General features: G+C 40.3%; 1 protein-coding gene across 1 annotated transcript in view; it reads right to left on the bottom strand.

Annotated features, from left to right (window-relative positions):
- Positions 1-283: 283 nt before the first annotated feature.
- The window catches only part of LOC102779017 (thrombospondin type-1 domain-containing protein 7A), a 149337-nt gene continuing 128677 nt past the window's right edge, over positions 284-20943 (bottom strand). Inside the window, exons 23-28 of the mRNA XM_087834913.1 lie at positions 19564-19737; positions 19218-19313; positions 16404-16486; positions 12769-12982; positions 4861-4948; positions 284-2865 (exon numbers count right to left, since the gene is read on the bottom strand). Coding sequence (XP_087691039.1) covers positions 2778-2865; positions 4861-4948; positions 12769-12982; positions 16404-16486; positions 19218-19313; positions 19564-19737 — 743 coding nt within the window. The 3' untranslated portion in view covers positions 284-2777. The remainder of the gene's footprint in view (positions 2866-4860; positions 4949-12768; positions 12983-16403; positions 16487-19217; positions 19314-19563; positions 19738-20943) is intronic.

Here is a 20943-nt window from a genome sequence, read left to right on the forward strand (position 1 = left end):
CTCTAAAAGAACGTACGTACCTGGACCCGCCTACTATCCTCGGAAACGTAAAATGATTGGCTAGAATCTAAAGTGTATCACAGCTCAGGAAAATAAAGCACCGAAATGTGCGCTGCTTTTTGGTCTGGTTACTACCGTTTATGTCAGAACCGGATACCGGTACCCATCCCTACTGTCAGGTAAAGCCGTAAACCAAAGACTAACTTATTTGAACCTTGTGTGAACACCTGTACTGCAATCTGCATGATTTAATATGTTATTAAAAGAATTAGAATAATATTTCCATTGTTTATTATCAGCAATTACTCAAATACATACAAACAAACAGTAGGAAAACTTGACTTATTTGTCACAAGCTTATCATGTTTAGCGCGCCCACATTCACACTTCCAAGTTTGTTTCTTTTCTTTTCTTTTTTTTTAAAAAGAATTTTATTTACAAATCATTTTCCAAGAAATATAAATTAAACATTCCACTGATTTACTACCAACAAATCCACAGAATATTAAACTGCCATTTTCCGGCAATGTCTCAGTACTAATAAATACAACACTATCCGTTCTGAGTGGACCTTCAGCTTACTTCAGTCATTTTCACTTTAAAACATTCCTACACAATTATTCTTCCTAAAGTCTTTGAAAACAATAGAAAAGCTGGAAAGGTTCTGACATCATCCTCTGATACAGAAAGTTCAAGGGCTGAAAGACCAATTCGTTTTCAACGTTGCTGAAGACTCCATAAACTGATGGACAACGAACATTACACTGGAGAGGCAATATCGGCTGGCAGAGGTCAAATTCAAAATGAGTCAAAAATCAAAGGTATACAGAAGACTTTAAGGGAAGAACCACAGAAAATTCCAATAAATTATTTTTGAGGATAAATAATATTTTTAAGCTACATATCCAACACGTTCTCACTCCCAAAGCGTCACATTTTAGGCTAGGTGACAAATCGTCAACATATTACGTTTTCGGCTACCCACCACGTTCCTAAATAACGACCTCGGAAAAATGAGGAAATCTGAGAACCGTATGGACTCAATCTACACATGTTCGCTCTTTTTCTTCAAATCGCTTAGAAACACGCTATTTAACATCATTAAAGTCCTGGTTAAGGTCAGGAAAAAGGTTATGGTTAGGGCTAGGGATAAGGTTAGGTTTAGGGCTGGAATACAGGGCTGGAACGTCTATTACCGCGGGAGCGTCATTGCACTGGATTTCGCCCATAACCCGCCGCGTACCATAACAACGCTGAAGGTCTCCTTTCGCGTTCCTCAGGAACGCCGCGGGACGTGACAAAACGTCGGCATGTTACGCCTCGGGAGTGAGAACGGGCTGACATATCAGAAAGAAGCCAGGCTGAGAGATTCCCAAATTCACCACATAACTGGTGCAGAACCAAGCTTAAAGATGTACACTCGTAGCTGATCGTAAGTAAATAACAAGTGGTCCAAACTTAGTAGCCACTGGTAAAGCCATTAATTTCAATAATGAATTAAAAAAACAAACAAACAGCGCTAAAGTCAAAAATTTGGTGTTAAATATAATATTTCTTAGATGGACTCAACTGAGAGTTCTTGGGGATGAAAGAAACAATTTGATGATGAACTTATCTTCCATGTTTAGTTTTTTTAGACTTTTTCTTTGTTCTTTCCATGTAATAATCTAAAGGCTTTCATGATGTTTGAATTTTCCACAGAAGATTTTGATGTATGTTACGTATTTACAAAGATAAAATCACACAACCCCCAACTGGTTCTGAAATTTGGCCGCCCCTCCCTGAGCCTGTTCTGTCAGAGGTTTCTTCCTGTTAAAAGGGAGTTTTTCCTTCCCACTGTCAACAAGTGCTTGTTCAAAGGGGGTTGGTTTGATTGTAGGGTCTTTATCTTATAATATAAAGTGCCTCGATGTTGTGATTTGGCACTATATAAATTAAATTGAAATTAAAACGGTTGTTACAATTAGTAAAAAAAAAATGTCAGAGATTAACTGGCAGAGTTTGGAACATTTAGCTAGACATGATAGAAAGATAAAGTTGAGACCACATTAAAAAAAATCCTATTTACACAAAGTCCCATCAAATCATGTAAAAAGAGGCAATAGAAGAAAAATAATTACAAACATTGGTGAGTTTTCGTTTGCAAAAAAGCCTTCTTCTGTACATTTCTACAACATCTGTATTGAGACAGGCATACCTAGACCTAAGTACATATCATGCTGCACTAATATAGTGCAAAATTATCCCTGAAAAATGGAGAAGGGACAGGCAGGCAGAAGTGATGCTGTCTCTGGGATTTATTAAGCTCCTTTTTGTCTCCTCGTCATGTTGTTTCCTGTGAGATGCACCGAAGCCATAATGACACTCAGGCCTCCGAATGTTCATTTGACACAGAACGAGTGATATCAAGGCAATGTCACCGAGCAGTGAAAAAAACGAGGGAATGATTTTCACAGAAGTATTTGTTCTGCGGAGACACTATTCAGTGACTGTTGTTTGAATATTTTGGGCAGTGGTAGATGGCAAAGAAGCAAAGGAGGACTTTCAGCAGGAAACAAAGAATCCATGAAGGCTCTTGTGAAAAAAATGCCAAAATGAACATTTAAAAACAGACGGGGAAAACTAGGCTGCTAATGAACGTGGTCAGTCTTGATCTTTGAGGTTCTTCTTTTGCATGTGAACGAGTCTCAGCATTGGCGCTGATATCAAAGGGTTTCCACGGCGATGCCGTAAGTTCTGAAGGAGGACAAATGTTTGTACGTTGAGCAGGAAGACTTCTACATGTCTGCATCTCCATCGTAAGCCAGAGTCAAAGGCTTCAGTCTGTTGTTCATCTGGCGTCTCTGTGGCTTCTTTGGCTTTTTGCTACAGAACAAACAAAGAACAGGTGAGGAACAGTAAGACAATCGGACAGTAACTTCCACTCATGACCAACCTATTACATACGAGACATGATTCTGTGTTTCTGTCACGTCTGCCTTAAAAACAACACCACTGTCTTTGGAAGTATATCCATCAGTCTTCAGCTGTCCCTCCTCATTTAGACCCTGTTGCTAAAGAGGAGAGCTGTACAAAATAAAGTCCTTCATAGTTTTCAAAATTGGCTTCAGAGTTATTGCTACACATTGATAAATTATCACATCACTATTTTCTAAACTTTGGTTACAGTCTTGGTAATATTAACTTAAAATAAACATTAAAATGTGCAAAAACTGTGATATTGCATTTGCTCTGCAACATGAGAGAAGTTCAAATTCTACATTTCCAGAGGTTTCTTCATATTGAAAGGGAGTTTTTCCTTCCCACTGTGGTCGAGTGCATGCTCATACCAAATGGTCTGGTTGTTGGTGTCTTTACCTTGCAATATAAAGCACCTCGAGGCGAGTGTTGTTTTGAATTGTTGCTATATTAATAAAACTGAAGTGAACTGAATTGAAATTGTTTAACCAAGACTTAGTTCAACTAATAAACTTGAACAAATATGATTCAACTTTTCAACTTTTTGCTGTCAAATCAGCAGCTTTTTGGTTTTCTCACCTCTAGTAGGTGATCCACTGACATGACTGAACAAGCAATCTGGATGTTTGGGAACATGTCACGTAGAGAATAAAAGGAGTTAAGTAAGGCCTTGACTACGTGATAAGAGTTTCAAAGGGAGCTGGGTGTGGCAGTGAGTGCTGTAGCTCTGGATGTTGCTGTGATGATGGAGGCTTTGAGAGCTGCGCCTCATATTGCTGTTGCTTTTCCTGCAGCTGCGGTTGCTGTTTGTTGCACCACTTTAACTCCTCTTGCTCTAGTTTCTGGCAGGCAGGACAGGTATAAGTGCAGCTGTTTTGCTCCATCCAATAAATCCTGTCTGAGGGGGACTTGGAGCTTGACTTGCAGCAAAGGCAACAACCACAACAACTAAATAGAGTGTGAGAGGGTAGAAAGAAAAAAAGGGACAAGACAAGACAAGAAGGAACAAATGATAAGGGAAACAGAAAAATGAAAAACAAAAACAAATGAAGAAATAATTGTGAGCAGTGTTGTGATGGAGGTCAGATCCCATGTCATTTTATTGGACGATGCTTTTTTTTCATAATATGGCCTTTAAATAGACAATGCAAGATGGAAGACAGGCGTTACACTTTATTCTACATGAAAACTGAAATCTAAGAAGTCTGTTGAAGCGTCGTTGATTTAATAGGTGCAATGAATCGCCTCTGTCAGTGCGCCCCAGGGCAGCTGTGGCTACACTGTAGCTGCTGTCACCAGTGTGTCGATGTAGCGTAAAGCGCTTTGGGGTCCATAGGGACTAAGTAAAGTGCTCTACAAATACAGGCCATTTACCAATAGATCGGACTCTCACTCTTAGTATGGCTTAGTGATCAGATAGCAATTGGTTGTTAAAAAACAAATTGCTATCTGATCAGTGAACGTGATGTCAGAGCCATTATTTTAAAAAAAAAATCCTTACTGACTCGTCCTTATGGGGCCAAACTGGCCAATATGTGAAATTCCCAACATCAAAAATAATCAAAAAAGTTGTAAGATTGTTGCAGGATGTTAAGATTCTTTTGCAACATCCAATCTGCAACAGCAGATGGGTGCTTCATCACGACAGTGCACACTCACAGTACACTGAAAACGCTCACCTGCTACAGATTTGACTCCGTGACTCGTCCCACTTTGATTTTTTAGGAAACTTTATGAGACACAGTACAAAATCACTAATTGCTAATTAGTGAACTACATTTTAATTTGACTTTCTTTCATGGTGATCTCCATCACATCACTTAATGTACATTATTGACATCATGAGGGAAAAAAATCAAATTGATGATGAAGTCAGAACATATTTCAGATGTGTTACTTTACCATGCTAAGTATGTCATGGAGATTATAAAGACAAGCAGCACAAATGCTCCTGCTGCTACTCCATACACCCAGGTTTTCAGCTTCCCATCTGCAGAGACACATACACATAGACAGCAATGGTCAGCACTTACGATTGGACAGTTTTATTTAGACAAAGGTGACCCGAGTAAATACAAAATGCAGTTATTAAATTATGACTTCCTTTATTAAATGAAAAAGTTTATCTAAGGTTATCTGCAAAAGAGCCCTCTAAACCTAATATCGGGTTATCAGACCTCCCTTTTTCTCTCTCTCTCTCATTCGATTCCTTTTCTTCTTCTTTTTTATTTTATTATTACTTCCCCTATCTTTTGCCAACATAGCTCACCCTCGGTCAGCTCCGGCAGAATAACCACTCCGATTACAATGTGAATAATGACAGAAAAGAAAAGAAAAGAAAGATCACACTACCACCTCTGTGTTTTACTTGTATACCTCATACATCTCTAAAGTTAGAAATATCCTGTCTCCCTGAAAAGCCTTCAGCTAATCCAAAATGCTGCAGCAAGAGTGCTGACAGGGACTAGAAAGAGAGAGCATATTTCTCCTGTTTTGGCTTCCTGTTAAATACAGAATTCAAAATCCTGCTGCTCACATACAAGGTCTTAAATAATCAGGCCCCATCTTATCTTAATGACCTTGTAGTACCATATCACCCTATTAGAGCACTTCGCTCCCGCTCTGCAGGCCTACTTGTTGTTCCTAGAGTATTTAAAAGTAGAATGGGAGGCAGAGCCTTCAGTTTTCAGGCCCCTCTTCTGTGGAACCAGCTTCCAGTTTGGATTCAGGAGACAGACACTATCTCTACTTTTAAGATTAGGCTTCAAACTTTTTGCTAAAGCATATAGTTAGGGCTGGACCAGGTGACCCTGAATCCTCCCTTAGTTATGCTGCCGGGTGGATTCCCATGATGCATTGAGTTTTTCCTTTCCAGTCACCTTTCTCACTCACTATGTATTAATAGACCTCTCTGCATTGAATCATATCTGTTATTAACCTCTGTCTCTCTTCCACAGCATGTCTTTATCCTGTCTTCCTTCTCTCACCTCCAACCAATCACAGCAGATGGCCCCGCCCCTCCCTGAGCCTGGTTCTGCTGGAGGTTTCTTCCTGTTTAAAGGGAGTTTTTCCTTCCCACTGTCGCCAAAGTGCTGCTCATAGGGGGTCATATGATTGTTGGGTTTTTCTCTGTATCTATGAAGCGCCTTGAGGCGACTTTTGTTGTGATTTGGCGCTGTATGAATAAAATTGAATTGAATTAATTGTTTGTATTATATTATTTTTATGAAACGTTGTTAACTTTCTATCAGATGTAACAGGACTCAAACCTTTTTGTCCCATCAAACCACAGAATATTTTCCAAACAGTCTTGAGAGTCATCTCAAACAAAAAGTTTTATACTTCATCAGTATAAAACCACATATTGAGGTGCACATGTCTCAAACTACAAACACAGTCAAGAAGATGTCCTTGTATTTATATACACATTCATACAATAATCTGAAAAAGAACGTTTGCACAGTCCCTGATTATTTTCCGGGCATGCAGGATACTGTGTTTCTTTGGTTTCTTTGACTTGATCAACCACCCTACAAGGAAAAAATATACATTTGTTTCAGAATCAAAGCTGGGACCGTATACAAGTACTAACGTTCTGTGGTGAAGTGCCTAAAGTTACTAATGTGCCACAAACAGGACTTTGATATCACCAACCATTCCCATTTTATTACGGTGTATCCATATAAATGGCTCACCCTGTAGTGTGCAGATTTGGCTGAAGCAATGCAGTCCTTATAAAACAACATGTGATCGTTATGCATTTCTTTGTAAGTCCGGTTTTCTTGAACAGACGTTCCAGTTGGCGTCCTTTAGCCTTGAGATGAATCAGGTTAAGAGTAAACCATGGTGCTGAACGGGTGTTTAAGTGGAGCAAATATGTTAAGAAGGTTATGGAGGTTGACATTATAGTAAGAAACAAGTTCATCACGGGATGAGGAGCTGCGAGTAAATGGAAGGTCATAAATGGCAGATGAAAGATCAGCAAGGTTAATATTACTAATTTTCCTAAATGTGATGTCACGGGGGAGTATAGGTTTTAGAGGATGGTGCATTTACAGGAGAAGAAATAAACATATGATCAGATTGGGGAAACAACTTTACAGTGAGTGGGGGTAAGGCCAGAGCAGCAGGACAAATCCAAGATATGACCTTTAGAATGAGTAGAAAATGTTATGTATTGAAGAAGCCCAAAACTTTCCAGACAAGAAGTAAAATCTCTGGAAAGAGGGCTTTTACCATTGTCCATATGGATATTGACGTCACCAACAATTATCAAATTTAGGGAAGGTACTGAGAAATTAATAAAAAAAAAAAAAAAGCAGCAAAGTCATTTAAAAATTCCTTAATTGGCTTCGGTGGTGGGAGTATATACAAGGAGCTGTATCACGATGTATTCAAATGAATGGAAGGGTGGGGAAGAGACAGGGAGAACTTTCCGGTGCTTGTGGTGAATTATCACGAGGCCGCTGCACCGCCCAGAGTTGCGAGATTGACAGATGTAAACAAACTCAGATGGAGTAGAGTCATTAAGTGAAACAAAATCATTAGGCTGTTGCCACGTTTCAGTCAAGCAAAGAAAGTCCAACTTACGGTCCGAGAGGAGATCCTGGACGAGATGTCCCTTACCGGTAAGAGGAGATGTTTAAAAGACAGAAGTTGATGCTGGAATTACGATGCCAGGCTTAGCCGACCTAACAAGGTGGGCCAGCACATTGTGGTCAACAGTCCGGTCAGTTTTGCGGGGATGGCAACGAGTTTTGGACCAGATACTACTGAGTTAGTGTCATTGGTATTGAAGTTTCGCCGAAGCCCTCGGTGAATGTACGTGTGGCGGGGCTTGAAAGCGATGTCTGGATAGAGTTAAATCAGAATCAGAATCAGAAAGACTTTATCTCCAAGGGGCAATTAAGAAAGTAAAGCGCCACAGGTAGAGAGTCAGGAAGCGGAGTTGCAGAAGTTCAGAGTACTGAAGTAAAGCTGTCGCAGGGTGACGAGCGATGGAAAAAACAACCCAGGTGAGCACGGATCACACAGACACCCTGTGGATCCACATCTTGATCAGGGCTGAATGTAGACGGATGGAAAAGGCCATGAGGTGTGGAGTGCGAGCAGTAAAAACCCGCAAATATTGCAAAAGTAAGTCAAACCAGGATTGTGCTTTAAATACGCTTAAAATACTTCAGTCAAGCTGCCATCAATAACTTTAAAACAAAATAAAAACAAATAACAACGAGAATAAATTGGTGAGCAGCGGCAGCCAGATGCGCCAGCGTTCATTCAGTCAAAAGACTAGTGTCTGTGACAGCACAGCAGAAGCACTGGTGTGGCCGGTATCGGACCTTTAATGCTACTCGGGTTCCTAGATTTTATCAGAGGAGGCAGGGTAGCCACCTGCATAACAGAGGCAGTTAGTGCTGGCTGAGTCTCACAGATCGGCTTCATCCGAACTCTGCAGCGCCTGCTGGGTAATACTCATAGGATCAGAGGTTAAACAGTGAGCTCATCCAGACTTCCTTTATTGAGGAGCTGGTTCCACCAGAATGACACTTTTGATCTGTAATCTGGATCTTAAGCTGCTCCGGAGCAGGTAAGGTGTGCAGCATGGGTTAACCCTGATGTGACCTGGATAACCCAAAATCCGGCTTCGTAGTACAGGCCTCTGATCGGCAGTGTTAGGGGAAGTGAACGTGTTAACACGAAGCTTGCTCGGTGTTAACAGAAGGAAAATGTTGGCTTGTTATTTTTCATCACAGATGTTTTAGTCCAGCCTGAGGACTGTTGTTGTATTGACACACATTAGCATTAACCGGACTTTACAACCTCTTCATCAGGTCAACTCAAACCATTTAATGTAAAAACCAATAATGCCATGTTTCAGATGCTTGAGGTCACTCCTGAGCAGAGATGGGCAGTAACACGTTACAAGTAATCTGATTACTTTTTTCAAGTAACGCGTAAAGTAAGGGATTACTATTGCAAAAAAGGTAATTAGATTACTGTTACTTTCCCGTAAGCATGCTGCGTTACTACATTTCTAAAACCGTGATTTTTTGCGAGAATGTCTCATGACAGTGACGTAAGCGAGTGCGACGTTGGTGACAACAGCTGTGTGCAGATCAACAATGGATCATATATCGAGTGCAGAGAGAGTATGAGCGTGCAGCGTTTAAAGCGTGGAAGTACTGACCTTACTTTGAGTTTGATTCCATAAAAAGTGACAAAAACATTAGTGTCCGTTGTGCGTGGGAAGAAAACTTCTTTTTACAGCGAAAAAACCCCTAAACTTCCAAACAAGCACCGAGTAGCTACGACGTAATGGGAAACTCACAGAGAAACTCGCGGATTCTTCTACTGACCGCTGCGGCACACCTGCACCAGGGTAAACCTCCACCTACCCCACTCCTGCTTTACAGGTGAAAATAGAGCAACAGGACCGCTAGTCTTTGACTTTATTTATTTTCTGTGTTTTACTTGCATCTATTTGAAAGACTGAGTGTAAACACACAAAATATTTTATTTTAAGTGCTGGAATGTGCAGAAAATAGGTTTAAATGTTAAACAAATTTCTTCCAGTCAGAGAATGTTGCATATAATTTAATGTTTGCTTTATCACCAATTCAGGTTGTAAATTATGTTTTTAAAAGGTAACTAAGTAACTAATTAGTTTTGAAAATAAGTAATCAGTAAAGTAACGGGATTACTTTTTGGGGGAAGTAATCAGTAATTAGTTACTGATTACTTTTTTCAAGTAATTTGACCAACACTGCTCCCAAGTTAGCACATTCCAGACAAAAGCAAAAAAAAACAGGTTTGTTAAGTTTGTTAACTAAGAATATATGTATATATGTATATATAATAATGTATATAATGTTGGTCCCCTGTCTCGCCAGCTGGCTCACATTGGCCCACAGTGTTGTTTTTGTTGTTTTCCATGTCGCTCGCTCTCCTCTGTCTGCCTGGGCAGAACTCATTACTGGGCTTCCAGTTTTGGCCGACGCATCTGCGCTAATGATCGGCACCTGCAGCTAATTAGTTCCTGTTTTCCCTGGCCGCTACTTATGGTTGAGGCTCGGAGCAGCTCATCGCTGAATGCCCCGAGTTTGGAAAGCCCCGGGTAAGTCTAAGTTTGCTTTTGTGATTGTTCAGTGTAGTGTTAACACTCGCTTCTGTGCGTAGGTTCCTTGGACCCCGAACGATGCCACCTTATCCCATAGTCCAGCCAATAATGCGATTCACATTCGTATACACGCAGCTAATCAACGTTGTTGACAGGCTATGACAGCGTCCTTATGTGCCCACACCAGTGTTTTAGCGAGCAAAGCAGCGTGGCTGATGTTAATGACAACATGTACAACCATTGGAGATGTGAGCAGGACAGACGGAACAACTGACGGACAAAGTGTGGACTTTATACCAATTTTTAAATTGTGTTGATCGGCCACGTAAAACCAGAGTTATGATAAAATATCTGCAATGTTTGGTTTTCTTCCTGAATACTATCATTGTTTATATTTACTGCAGGAAGAAACAGTAAAAACGGCATTTTATAAGGAAAACGCTCGAAAGCCTGTGAGCAAAAACAACACCAAAAAAATCCCACCCTTTCCTATTGGTCAAAAAATGTACCATGTGGACCAATCAAAGAATGATATGGCAACATGGCATTTAAGTGTTTAGGGAGGGGGAAGTTTTAGGAGTGATGGCGTGTTTGAGATGTGAGAGATTTTCAACATTTAGCACAAATCTTGTGCAGTTAGTGTGTAGTTAGTGTGTAGTGTAGTCAATAGTTTTGTTGTGCGTCAGAACAATGAGGCGACTGCTGAATGTTACAGGTGTTACAGCAGTGATGCATCTGCTGCTGTCAGGCCTGCAGGTATCAGGCTGTTGTTCTCCTTCATCTCATAGTGGACAGAAATGATTTTTTGGAGTGACACAAATAATTTGTGTGGCATCAGATTTGATGCAGAACAGCTGATTGTTCTGGAAATAGTTTGAAATGTTTATTTAAAAAAACGCCTTGGCTGCATTTAAAAAAACAGCTGCAAAAAACTTTGCTGTTTGCATAACTCAGTTACTTTTTTGAAGAAGTAACTATATAATTAATTGCCCAACATTGGTCATTATTTACTGTATTTTGCAGACAGAGTTACAGACTCTCTCCCAGACCACAGACTCATAATACAAGTCAGAGCTTTATATAAAGAAAAGAAAAAGAAAGTTTTGTTTTCAAAATTGGAGTTCAAGTTATTTTTACTTCCAATAGTGTTAACATCCTCCACTGGTCAGGAACGAGATTTTTTTAAATATTCATTGTAAGTGGGCTAAAGCAGTTAATTAAAAGTAGTCTAACATAAATGTAAATGCTGTAATTTGATTACTTTAATAAACATGTAACTTGGATGGATTCGATGCTGGCGTGACCACAGTGCACACGTCTGCTGTCGCTCACAGTGGTCAAAGGGACGCTCAGGGAGTTTGTGTGTTCGCTCACACACATGAAAAATTAGAGGGAACATTGTTCACCAAATGACTGATTATGTCTGCCCTAAGCTGACACCAGCTTGGAGCCTCAGAATACAGTTGATCCTATAACCATCATGATGCACTTGGTTTTAAAAACCCCTGAAGACCCCACAGCTTATGCTTGGCTGCTTTTTTATTGATTTTAGCTCTGCTTTTAATACTATCCAGCTATCAGAAGCTAAAACAGAGGACACACAGCTCTATTAATAAATGGTAAAAAATAATTTTTTCACAAATGTTTTGAAAATTGTTTTAAAAAAATGTGCAGTTTTGGTTGTATAACTATGTTGGTTTTCATGTTGGCTGGGTGGGCTCTCTCAAAAAGTCATGCTTCTGTCTGAGCACTTTTGTGTTTCCTGTTTTAAGCACGTATAAGTATAATTAGACACAAAATAATAGTGTGGTCTCCTGAAAATGGAGGTTGTTAAAAGTGGTACAGGCAGCCACAAAAATTATAGTCCAGAAATAGTATCAGAACAGTGTGCATTACAGCAAGCCACAGGAATTTTGTGCAGTCTAAGTCATATCCTGTACAATATGAGCTGTTACTTTCTGACAGAAGGTTTGAAAATTTAAAAGGTTTAAGAATTCATTTGTAACTTGCTCGATTAATGCTCTGAATAACTTTAAATGGTTTGTAGTTTATGGAAAAAAAATGAATTTGGTTTAAATATATTTTTTTATGTATGTCCTTTGTATGTGGTTGTTGTAATGCTTGCCCTGTTGGAGTCCAGAACAAATGTCCTCTTTGGAAACAATAAAGTACAAAGAAACGAATGAATGAATATTTCTGTGGAAGCTTCTGATTTGATCCAACCAGTGTTTAGGTTTCTGCTATAGTCTGTTCCTCATCTGATCAGCAGGGGGCAGCAGAATATAACATAACATAATATTTCGAATTTGTCCAAATATTTCAGTGTTTAAAAAAACATTCCCAATGTAGCCTCAAGGTTCACAATAGTACAAAGTCTGTAACAAAAGATCTTTACAGTCAAAGAGATTTTGATTGTAAAATGTGTGTTTAGCATGGAGCCTTCTTCTATAGAGGCAGCATGTAGTTTTATTTTGATTTTTAGGTGAGTATTGCATCTCTTACAAAAAGCTTAGTTTCAATTTTTATTAAAAAATATATAGATAGATAGATAGAAATATAGATAGATATTATAAATAAATGACAGAAATAATTTTAACATTTCTGAGATTAAACATTGCATCCACATAACGGGCTTCTTGTTTAAATATATTATCATTTCTTATAGACTTGACAGTTAGCGATGGCTCTGTTACCTGGACCAAAGGGCTGCAGGAACCAGGTGCGTCCTGCCCTGCCCGGTGAGCTAGCTGCAGGTTGAGTGGGGTTGAAGCCTCGGATCGTCTTAACGTCAGCCTTGTTGTCACCTGCAGTGGGGATCTCTAGCACTGGAATGAGAGTGCACTGGTCCAGCAAGCCATCAGATGTCATCACTTCAGTGTAGCCATCTTCACAGCCACACACACCCGCCTGAAACAGGAAAGAGAAATTTCGTAATGCACTCTGTTATATGAAACTATGTAAACGAAACTCCCGAGCAGCAGAGATGTGCCATAGGTAACACAAGGAATAAAAGTTTCTGGAAGTCAAATTATTTTCAAACTGCTTTAAAAAGGGAGAAAAGACTGCTTTGTGGTGATTATTCCCAGCAGATACCAATCAATCAACATTTTTATATTTTCTTTTTCCTTTTTATGGTTTGGTTTTGGTATCTGATAGTTGCACTGACCAATTCATTGCATTACATGTAAAGTTGATAAACTATGAGTTTTTAAAAATCCCCAGATTAACTTGAGTTGTTTTGGAGTCTGTTTTAGAGAAGTTAAGTCTTCCTGATGAACCTGTAATAAGAACTCTGCCTGATGTCGAGCAGTAACTGCTTCCACAACTGTAGCAGAGCGACTGCAACGGCTTTCTCGCCTTGTTTGAGGACATGTCATGCCTCTTTTCCACTAGTACCTACTTAGCTCTAATTGACTTGACTCGACTCTACTCAGTCTACGTCATTTTCAATTACAATTGAGTAATAGCATAACAAACACCTAACGTGCATGGGGTTGTTATAGCAATGCAGCCAAAAATCCTGTGATGTCACTTGCATGGGACAAAAACAACACACAATCCAGGGCATTGAGGCCATGGTATACGTGCTGCTGATTGGTATGTGTCTGGACTTCATTCCTGGACACGGTGCTGATTTTTGTGCAGCCAGTTCCCCCGTTAACAGGTTTCAATTTTGATTTTTGTGAAGGAGTCCCTATGACAGCTGGGATAGGCTCCGGCGCCCCCCGCGCCCCTGAAAAGGATAAGCGGATGCGAATGGATGGATGGGTGGGTGAAGGAGTCGCTCTAATACCTCAAGTGATGCCACTGACTGACCAGTCAGTCTGTTGATCAGATCAATTTAGATAGTCTGGAACCTGATCGAGTAGGTCCTAAAAACGTACCTAGTACAAAGTACTGTCACCTGATGGAAAACCCTCAAAACCAAGTAAAGTTGAGCCGAGTAGGTTTTAGTGGGAAAGGGCTAAGAGATCTTTGCCAGTAGACTGAAAGTCCTGGGAGCTGAATGTCAATGAGTAAGACTGGTAATATAAGCTAGGGCTTGTCTGTTAAGGGCCATTATTAAAGCTTAAACTAAATTCTAAAATGCACAGGAAGCCAGTGCAGCTATGCCATGACTGGAGGGATAAGCTCATATGTTTAGCACCAGTCAGCAGAGTTGATGCAGAATTTAGCATCATTTGAAAATATGTTAACAGAGACAGTGGGAGACTGTATAGTATAGGCATTATTGTTGACTGGTAATAGTTATTTTTGACAAGAGAAGAAAATAACATCCAAGTCTTTTACATAAAACTTGAAATATGGGTTGAGATGACCTCAGCAGAAGTGTTTCTAGATTTGAAGCTGGTCTAAAACTGATTTGGTTGCAGGTATTCACAGAAAGGGTGTGGGTCACTATTACACTTGGCTGATAGTGACCCACACCCGTTTTCATCTTGGCTAATGTGATTAGGCAGATGATCAATAGAGGGTCAACGACCCTCTTAAGGGGCACTCTCAAAAATCTGGGACTCTCCACCATTTGCTCTTAGAACTGAAGAAGCTTCTCAGATGAAAAGTGAAAGGTTTTCAAGAAATTTTAAAAAAGTCCTGTCGCTTTTCTTTCCAAACTCCATAGAGAGCTTGGGTGTGTTTTTCATCATTGAAAATTTCTGAAAATGAAAAGTTGAAAATGCGGAAAAACCAATGCACCAAGTGCCAAATTTCAACCCAGCCCTTTGAACTCCAATTTTGATTTCTCAAAATTCTCAAAACACTTAACGATACCACTTACAGCTCCCAGGGACTTCAGTCAGAATGCTCTTCATAGACTGTAACTGTAAACACCAAGTTCAGCAGTGCTTTTAAGTGTGTGTTCTTATAATGAAAGTATATCCATGACATGACTTGAGATGCATCTATGACACACGTCTGAGAACATGTTTTTGTATTTGTTTCCTGTTGAAGGGCAGTTTCACTATCAGTGTGTGACTGGCCTGACTCTTTGAATGATTTGACAATGGTCTTTGACTGACCATTGTTTTTCTTGTGACATTACCAATAAGTTTGATGTGTCACATGGCCCTCTTCCTATTGAAAAAACAAAAGTTGTATCCAAGATGGCCGCCTTCTAAATGGCCACCATGGTCACCACCCATCTTGAGGAGTTTGCCCCCTCACATATACTAATGTGCCACAAACAGGACTTTAATATCACCAACCATTCCCATTTTATTACAGTGTATCCATATAAATGGCCCAACTTTAGTCTCAAAACCAATAGCCTGCCATCAAGAGCTAAGCATGACAAACATTTTCGAAGCCAGTCACATGGACATCTGGTAAATAAGAATCCCTTCCTTTGGGATAAAAATGCTCCCTGCATGAGTAATTAATAAGATGTACTGTAGAAACATGACCTACTGACCTGAACTACTGAATAACATGAATAACCTCAAACAATCACATTTCTAAAGGTTTAAAAAACAGAAATAAAACAGCAGCCATTCACAACTCAAAAGTCCAAGTCATGTAAGGTTTAGTCACATATCATGATGCCATCGCAAGTTTCACAATTTGTTAACAGCTTCTCTTATCAAATGTCTCAATATCTCGAAAATAAGAAACCTTCTGTCTCAGAGTGATGGTGAAAAACTACTTCAGTCATGTATTACTTCTAGGCTGGGCTACTGCAATTGATTATTATCATGTTGTTCTAAACATTGCCTGAAAAGCTTTGAGTTGCTGCAGCAAGAGTACTGACAGGTAATATATAGACAGTCCTTATTTCCCCCAAATTGGATTCTCTTCAGTTCTCCCTGTTAAACCCAGAATCAAATTTAATTCTTCATATTCAAGGTCCTGAATAATCATAAACATCTTATCTTAAAGACCTCATATCATCCCAATAGAGAGCTTTGCTCTTGGGCTGCAGGCTTACTTGTAGAAGTAAGAAACAATAATGATGTGTTCTAATATAATACAACTATAAAGCAAACAGCAGGCTAGTTTTCTGCTTGTCTGCAACTATATCAGAATGAGAAACTGCTCATGCTGGTAATGATGGTCTTCTACACTGAATTTAATATTTGTAAGCATACGCATTTCATTTTTCAAATGATGTATGATTTGAATCTTATATTCAAAAAGCAGGTGGAAGTTTTATTTTGAAGGGTTTAATGAGCTGTTCACAAGAATGCAGAGCCTGGCAATGGAGCTAAAATAGCTCTATTAGATAGGTCTCAAATCCACCTGGACTGTTACTCAGTGGCACAGTGGAAGCTGAAGATTGGATCTGACCACAGATGTAAGAAAAATGAATGAATTGACTTCATCATATACTCACCTCTGTGCACAGGGACTGTGGCTTGGTGCATGGTGGGTTACACGATCGGTCTGCCTTTGGTTTGGCTGTTGTAAGGCATCCACCTGTGGAGTAAAGTTCAAAAGGTCAAACCAGAGGTTTGATGTTCTGTTTGGTTCTTTTTTTGCTTATTGTTTATACTGACTTATATATCTTTTTTTAATATCTTGAGCCTCAGTTCTTCATTTGAGTTCCTGTTTATTTGTCTTTGTAATCTACTTAGGGTTTACTTTGCGTAGTCTCTTGCGTTATTTTCATAGCCTTCCACCTTCCTTGTCAAGTAGAAGTTATTTGCAATAAACCAAGCACCTTTTAGGTTGTGTCGGGTTTCCCAGCAGCACAAATCCTGTCACAGTGTTGACCAAATTCCCGAAGTGATTTGTCAGACCTGTGGCATGGTCCTTTGTGGATATCTTCGGAGCTGCAGCCAAGGTGTGCCAGTGGAAGAGTGGGCTCTGTAGCTGCTCCCAGCATCGCAAGGCAAGTTTAAGCACGTCTGTGATTTTGGATCAGATGATCGATTTCATCGCTTTCATCTGGTTCCTTGGTGAGCCAGATGAAAGCGTGTGATCGCCCCTTTGACTATACTCAGAGGCTCTGGGAAGCTGCAGCGAGGTGGCCTCCCAGCACCCTCCATATTCAGTAATTCAGTATGTCCTGGACCTCAGTGGCAAGTGGGGCGTGTTGACTATGAAGTGTTGTGGTTGTACAGGGGTCACACAAATCAACCACCTCCTTAAAGCATGGAGAGAGGGAGAATCCATTTCTCCTGTTAGATTGGTAAAGGATAGACATGAGTTGGGGCCGGAGGTGCCAACTTCAACCATTCCCACCTCTCTCCTTGTGACCACCTTCTAACATTGGCCCAGAGAGCAGATGTTGTGTGTCTGTTGTCTCCCCTGCCCAGTTGCACCGCTCTCATAGAACACCACTTTGAGACTAACCCTGGGGTGGTGCTGGTTTCACAGCTCTACCGGTTACCTGAACACAAAACGTAAAGAAAGATGGGTCTATGGATTTTTGATGGATTTGACCAAAGGTTACTGGCAGATTCCCTTTTCTCCAGAGTACAAGGAGAAAACGGCCTTTTCCACTCCGTATGGGTTGTACCAACTGGTCATCCTTCCTTTCAGCTTGTTGGCGCGTCGGCCACTTTCCAGCAGGTGCTGAGATGCACACTACACAGGCTGCCACCTATCTGTATAATGTTATCATCCACAGTGACACCTGGGCAGAGCATATGCAGCGGGAAGTGTGTGGTCAGATGAAGGGAGGTACAGTATATGGGGGAGGCAGGCAGGTGCACCCCAGATAGACGAAACAGCAGCCATTGAATGGACTGATTCTTACACAGTACTTTTCTACACTGAGCACTCAAAACATTTTGCACAACTTGCCTTATTCACCCATTCACACAAGCACTTTTCTCAGTGGTCTTTCTATGTAAGGGCTTCTATCTTACAGTCACACACAGTCATATTCTGATGGATGCACCGAGAGCATCTTGGGTGAGTATCTTGCCTAAGGATATTTGGCATACAGACTGGAGCAGATGAGGATTGAACCACCAATCCTCATCTGCTTCCCATTTAATAGGTAGCCTGCTCTACCACCTGAGCTACAGCCACCCCTGAATGTTATGTTAAAAAGCCCGTGAGTAGGCCATGAGTTGGGTAATGGGGCTGTGTGCCAATGGAATGTGGCTTTGCGGCTCAGCTGCAGGGGAGGGGTGCAGTCCAGTGGGTTCAAAGGCAGTGCCTGGGGAGGCTTGCAGACACAGCTGTCAGCAATGGTCTAATGATGAAGAATAAAGTGATGGCAATGATGTAGACAGTGTGCAACTGACACTGACAGAAAAAACGCAAGTCTGCAAAAGCATGGTGATCCAGCAAGGCTACTGAATATTTATTAGGTTGTGGGCTCTGGAGGAGAAATCTATATTAATATTCATGAAAGGAATGCCACTGCTTACAAGCAAAAATCTATGAAAAGGGAATAACAATGTGCATTGTGCCAATCACAGATGCAAGGGCCAGCACAGCATCTGGAGCATCAGATCTACTGATATTTCTTCATGTATACAGAAATATGAATGAATTGGCTATTTGGAAAAGAAGTGGATGCAAAGTGCTGATGGTGATGGACAGCAGGCTTCAATCATCACTGTGGCACTGCTGGGGATTGAAACATCTGTTATCTGGATCTCAAATTCTCTTTCCAGTAATGCTTGTGGGGAAGACTGTTTTAGGAAAGCTTATCCACATTGTCACCCTGCTAATCACAGAGCAAATCCTCATGTCAAAGATTGATTGCGGCAACTCATGCACACACTCACATTTACATCTGCTCTGTGTGAGATCAGGCTGTAAACTGGTCTACAATGGCAATTTGAGCATTCAGTAAATCGAGGGTTTTAAAGAACAGGCACTGAATTGGGAAAAGAAAAATGATATCTGTTATCAACCTCTGTCTCTCTTCCACAGCATGTCTTTATCCTGTCTTCCTTCTCTCACCCCAACAAATCACAGCAGATGGCCCCGCCCCTCCCTGAGCCTGGTTCTGCTGGAGGTTTCTTCCTGTTAAAAGGGAGTTTTTCCTTCCCACTGTCGCCAAAGTGCTGCTCATAGGGGGTCATATGATTGTTGGGTTTTTCTCTGTATCTATGAAGCGCCTTGAGGCGACTTTTGTTGTGATTTGGCGCTATATAAATAAAATTGAATTGAACTGAATTGAAAAAAAGAGCTGACAGGGAGACTGTAGCTCGTTTAGTTCATCCAGCAAACACGTTCTTATTACCTGTGACATTGAGACCATCCGAACGCTCACACCAGACGTGCCGAGACGAGCCTCTCCACGGTCCAGATTTCCACTTGTAATCAAAACATTCACCGTCTACAGAAAGGATATAATCAGATGTTTTTGTTTAAAAAAATGTTGTTTTTATTTAAAATTAAATTATATAAATTATATAAATTATATGAATATTGTCTGTCCTTTTCACCCTTTTTATTTTTTGTGTAGCTTACACTTACATTTCTTAGTGTAAAAAGTGTGAAAAGGGACAATACTATATCAGTGCTTAAATGTCTGAATTAATTGCAGTTCATATTAAAAAACATCCTTTGACCGGGACTATTGTGACCTGTGCACGGTCGTGCTTCAAGCTCTTGTTCGGGACACTGCAGCAGGTTCTCTGGATCCTGGGCCACCACGGCTCTAGATCGAACTTGGACTGAACCGAAGCCCAGGTCAGCTCCATTTATGCAGCTTAGCTGGCATGAACTCCAAACAGTCCAGTCTGTCAAGTAGCACTCTCCTACAGAACAGAAACCAGTTCATCAGCAAACCAAAATGCAACATCGCTGTATGATGTAAAAGTTATTGATAAACACAGTGTCCATAATTAAGAAGTAATTAAGTTTTAAGTGTTAAATTTTAAGTGTTAAGTGCATATCCACAGCCTATTCATGGCTTTGGGAGATTATATCATGTGCTGTTAAAATGTAATATTGAGCTAGTTAAAGGAAAATAACACGTGAATGAAATGGCACACAAATCTTACACATTATACATTCTTTAAAATGAGCATCCATTCCCACTTTATGGTAGCCAACCATAATGTTTAGAAAGGCCCTATACAGTGGTTATTAAATATTTACAAGTATTTATACTAGGGATGCACCGATACCACTTTTTTGGAAACGAGTACGAGTACTCGCCGATACCGATACCGAGTACTTAATAAAAACATGATTTAAATTTGCAGGTAACAGCTTTAGTCCTATAATTTAACAAAAAACAAACAAACAAGGGACTGGTTTGGAATTAAGAACATTTATTTAAAATGAAAAGCATGTTGTATGCAACATATTACAGAATAAATAATTATAAAAAAAACAAAATTTAATTTTAAATTTGTTCGTCTGTTTCTCTGTTTAGAAGTCTCGCTAGCACAGTCACAGCTGGGATGACATCAGAGGCTAGTGCGTCGTAGCTGCTCACTTTTTTAGTTAGTTCCTCAAAGGGGGTCAGGGAGTTCGTGCTCGGACACATACACTTAACATACACTCGGCACCTGTGATCAACCCTTTACATGCCGCTCAAACATAGACAGGTCTCAGACCGTGGTATCGGTCCTCGGTATCGGGGGACTTTTAACGAGTACGAGTACTTTAGAAAATGTGGTATCGAGGCCGATACCCGATACCGGTATAGGTGCATCCCTAATTTATACCTATTTCTGGGGGTTCCTTCCAGGAGAGTCTTTAGATCAAGTTTGCAAACTGATTTACTAAAGAAATCAAAACAGCTGGTCTCATTTTTCCTGTTTGATATAGTGGAAGTCATTGGTGTGTCGAGGAGGCATTGTGTCAGGGTCCTGGGTCATTTGACCCAGCGTTTTGTGTTTAGCATTATTATCATACTATGTTCTGGATTATTCTGATGATGTATTTGGGTTTAGACTTTGAGTTCTTCATGTTTTGGTTCTGTGCTTCCTCTGTCTGCCCGTGTGTTCCCTCCC

The sequence above is a fragment of the Neolamprologus brichardi genome, chromosome 22 (assembly GCF_056152115.1).
Source record: "Neolamprologus brichardi isolate AB-2024 chromosome 22, ASM5615211v1, whole genome shotgun sequence".
NCBI classification, from domain to species: domain Eukaryota; kingdom Metazoa; phylum Chordata; class Actinopteri; order Cichliformes; family Cichlidae; genus Neolamprologus; species Neolamprologus brichardi.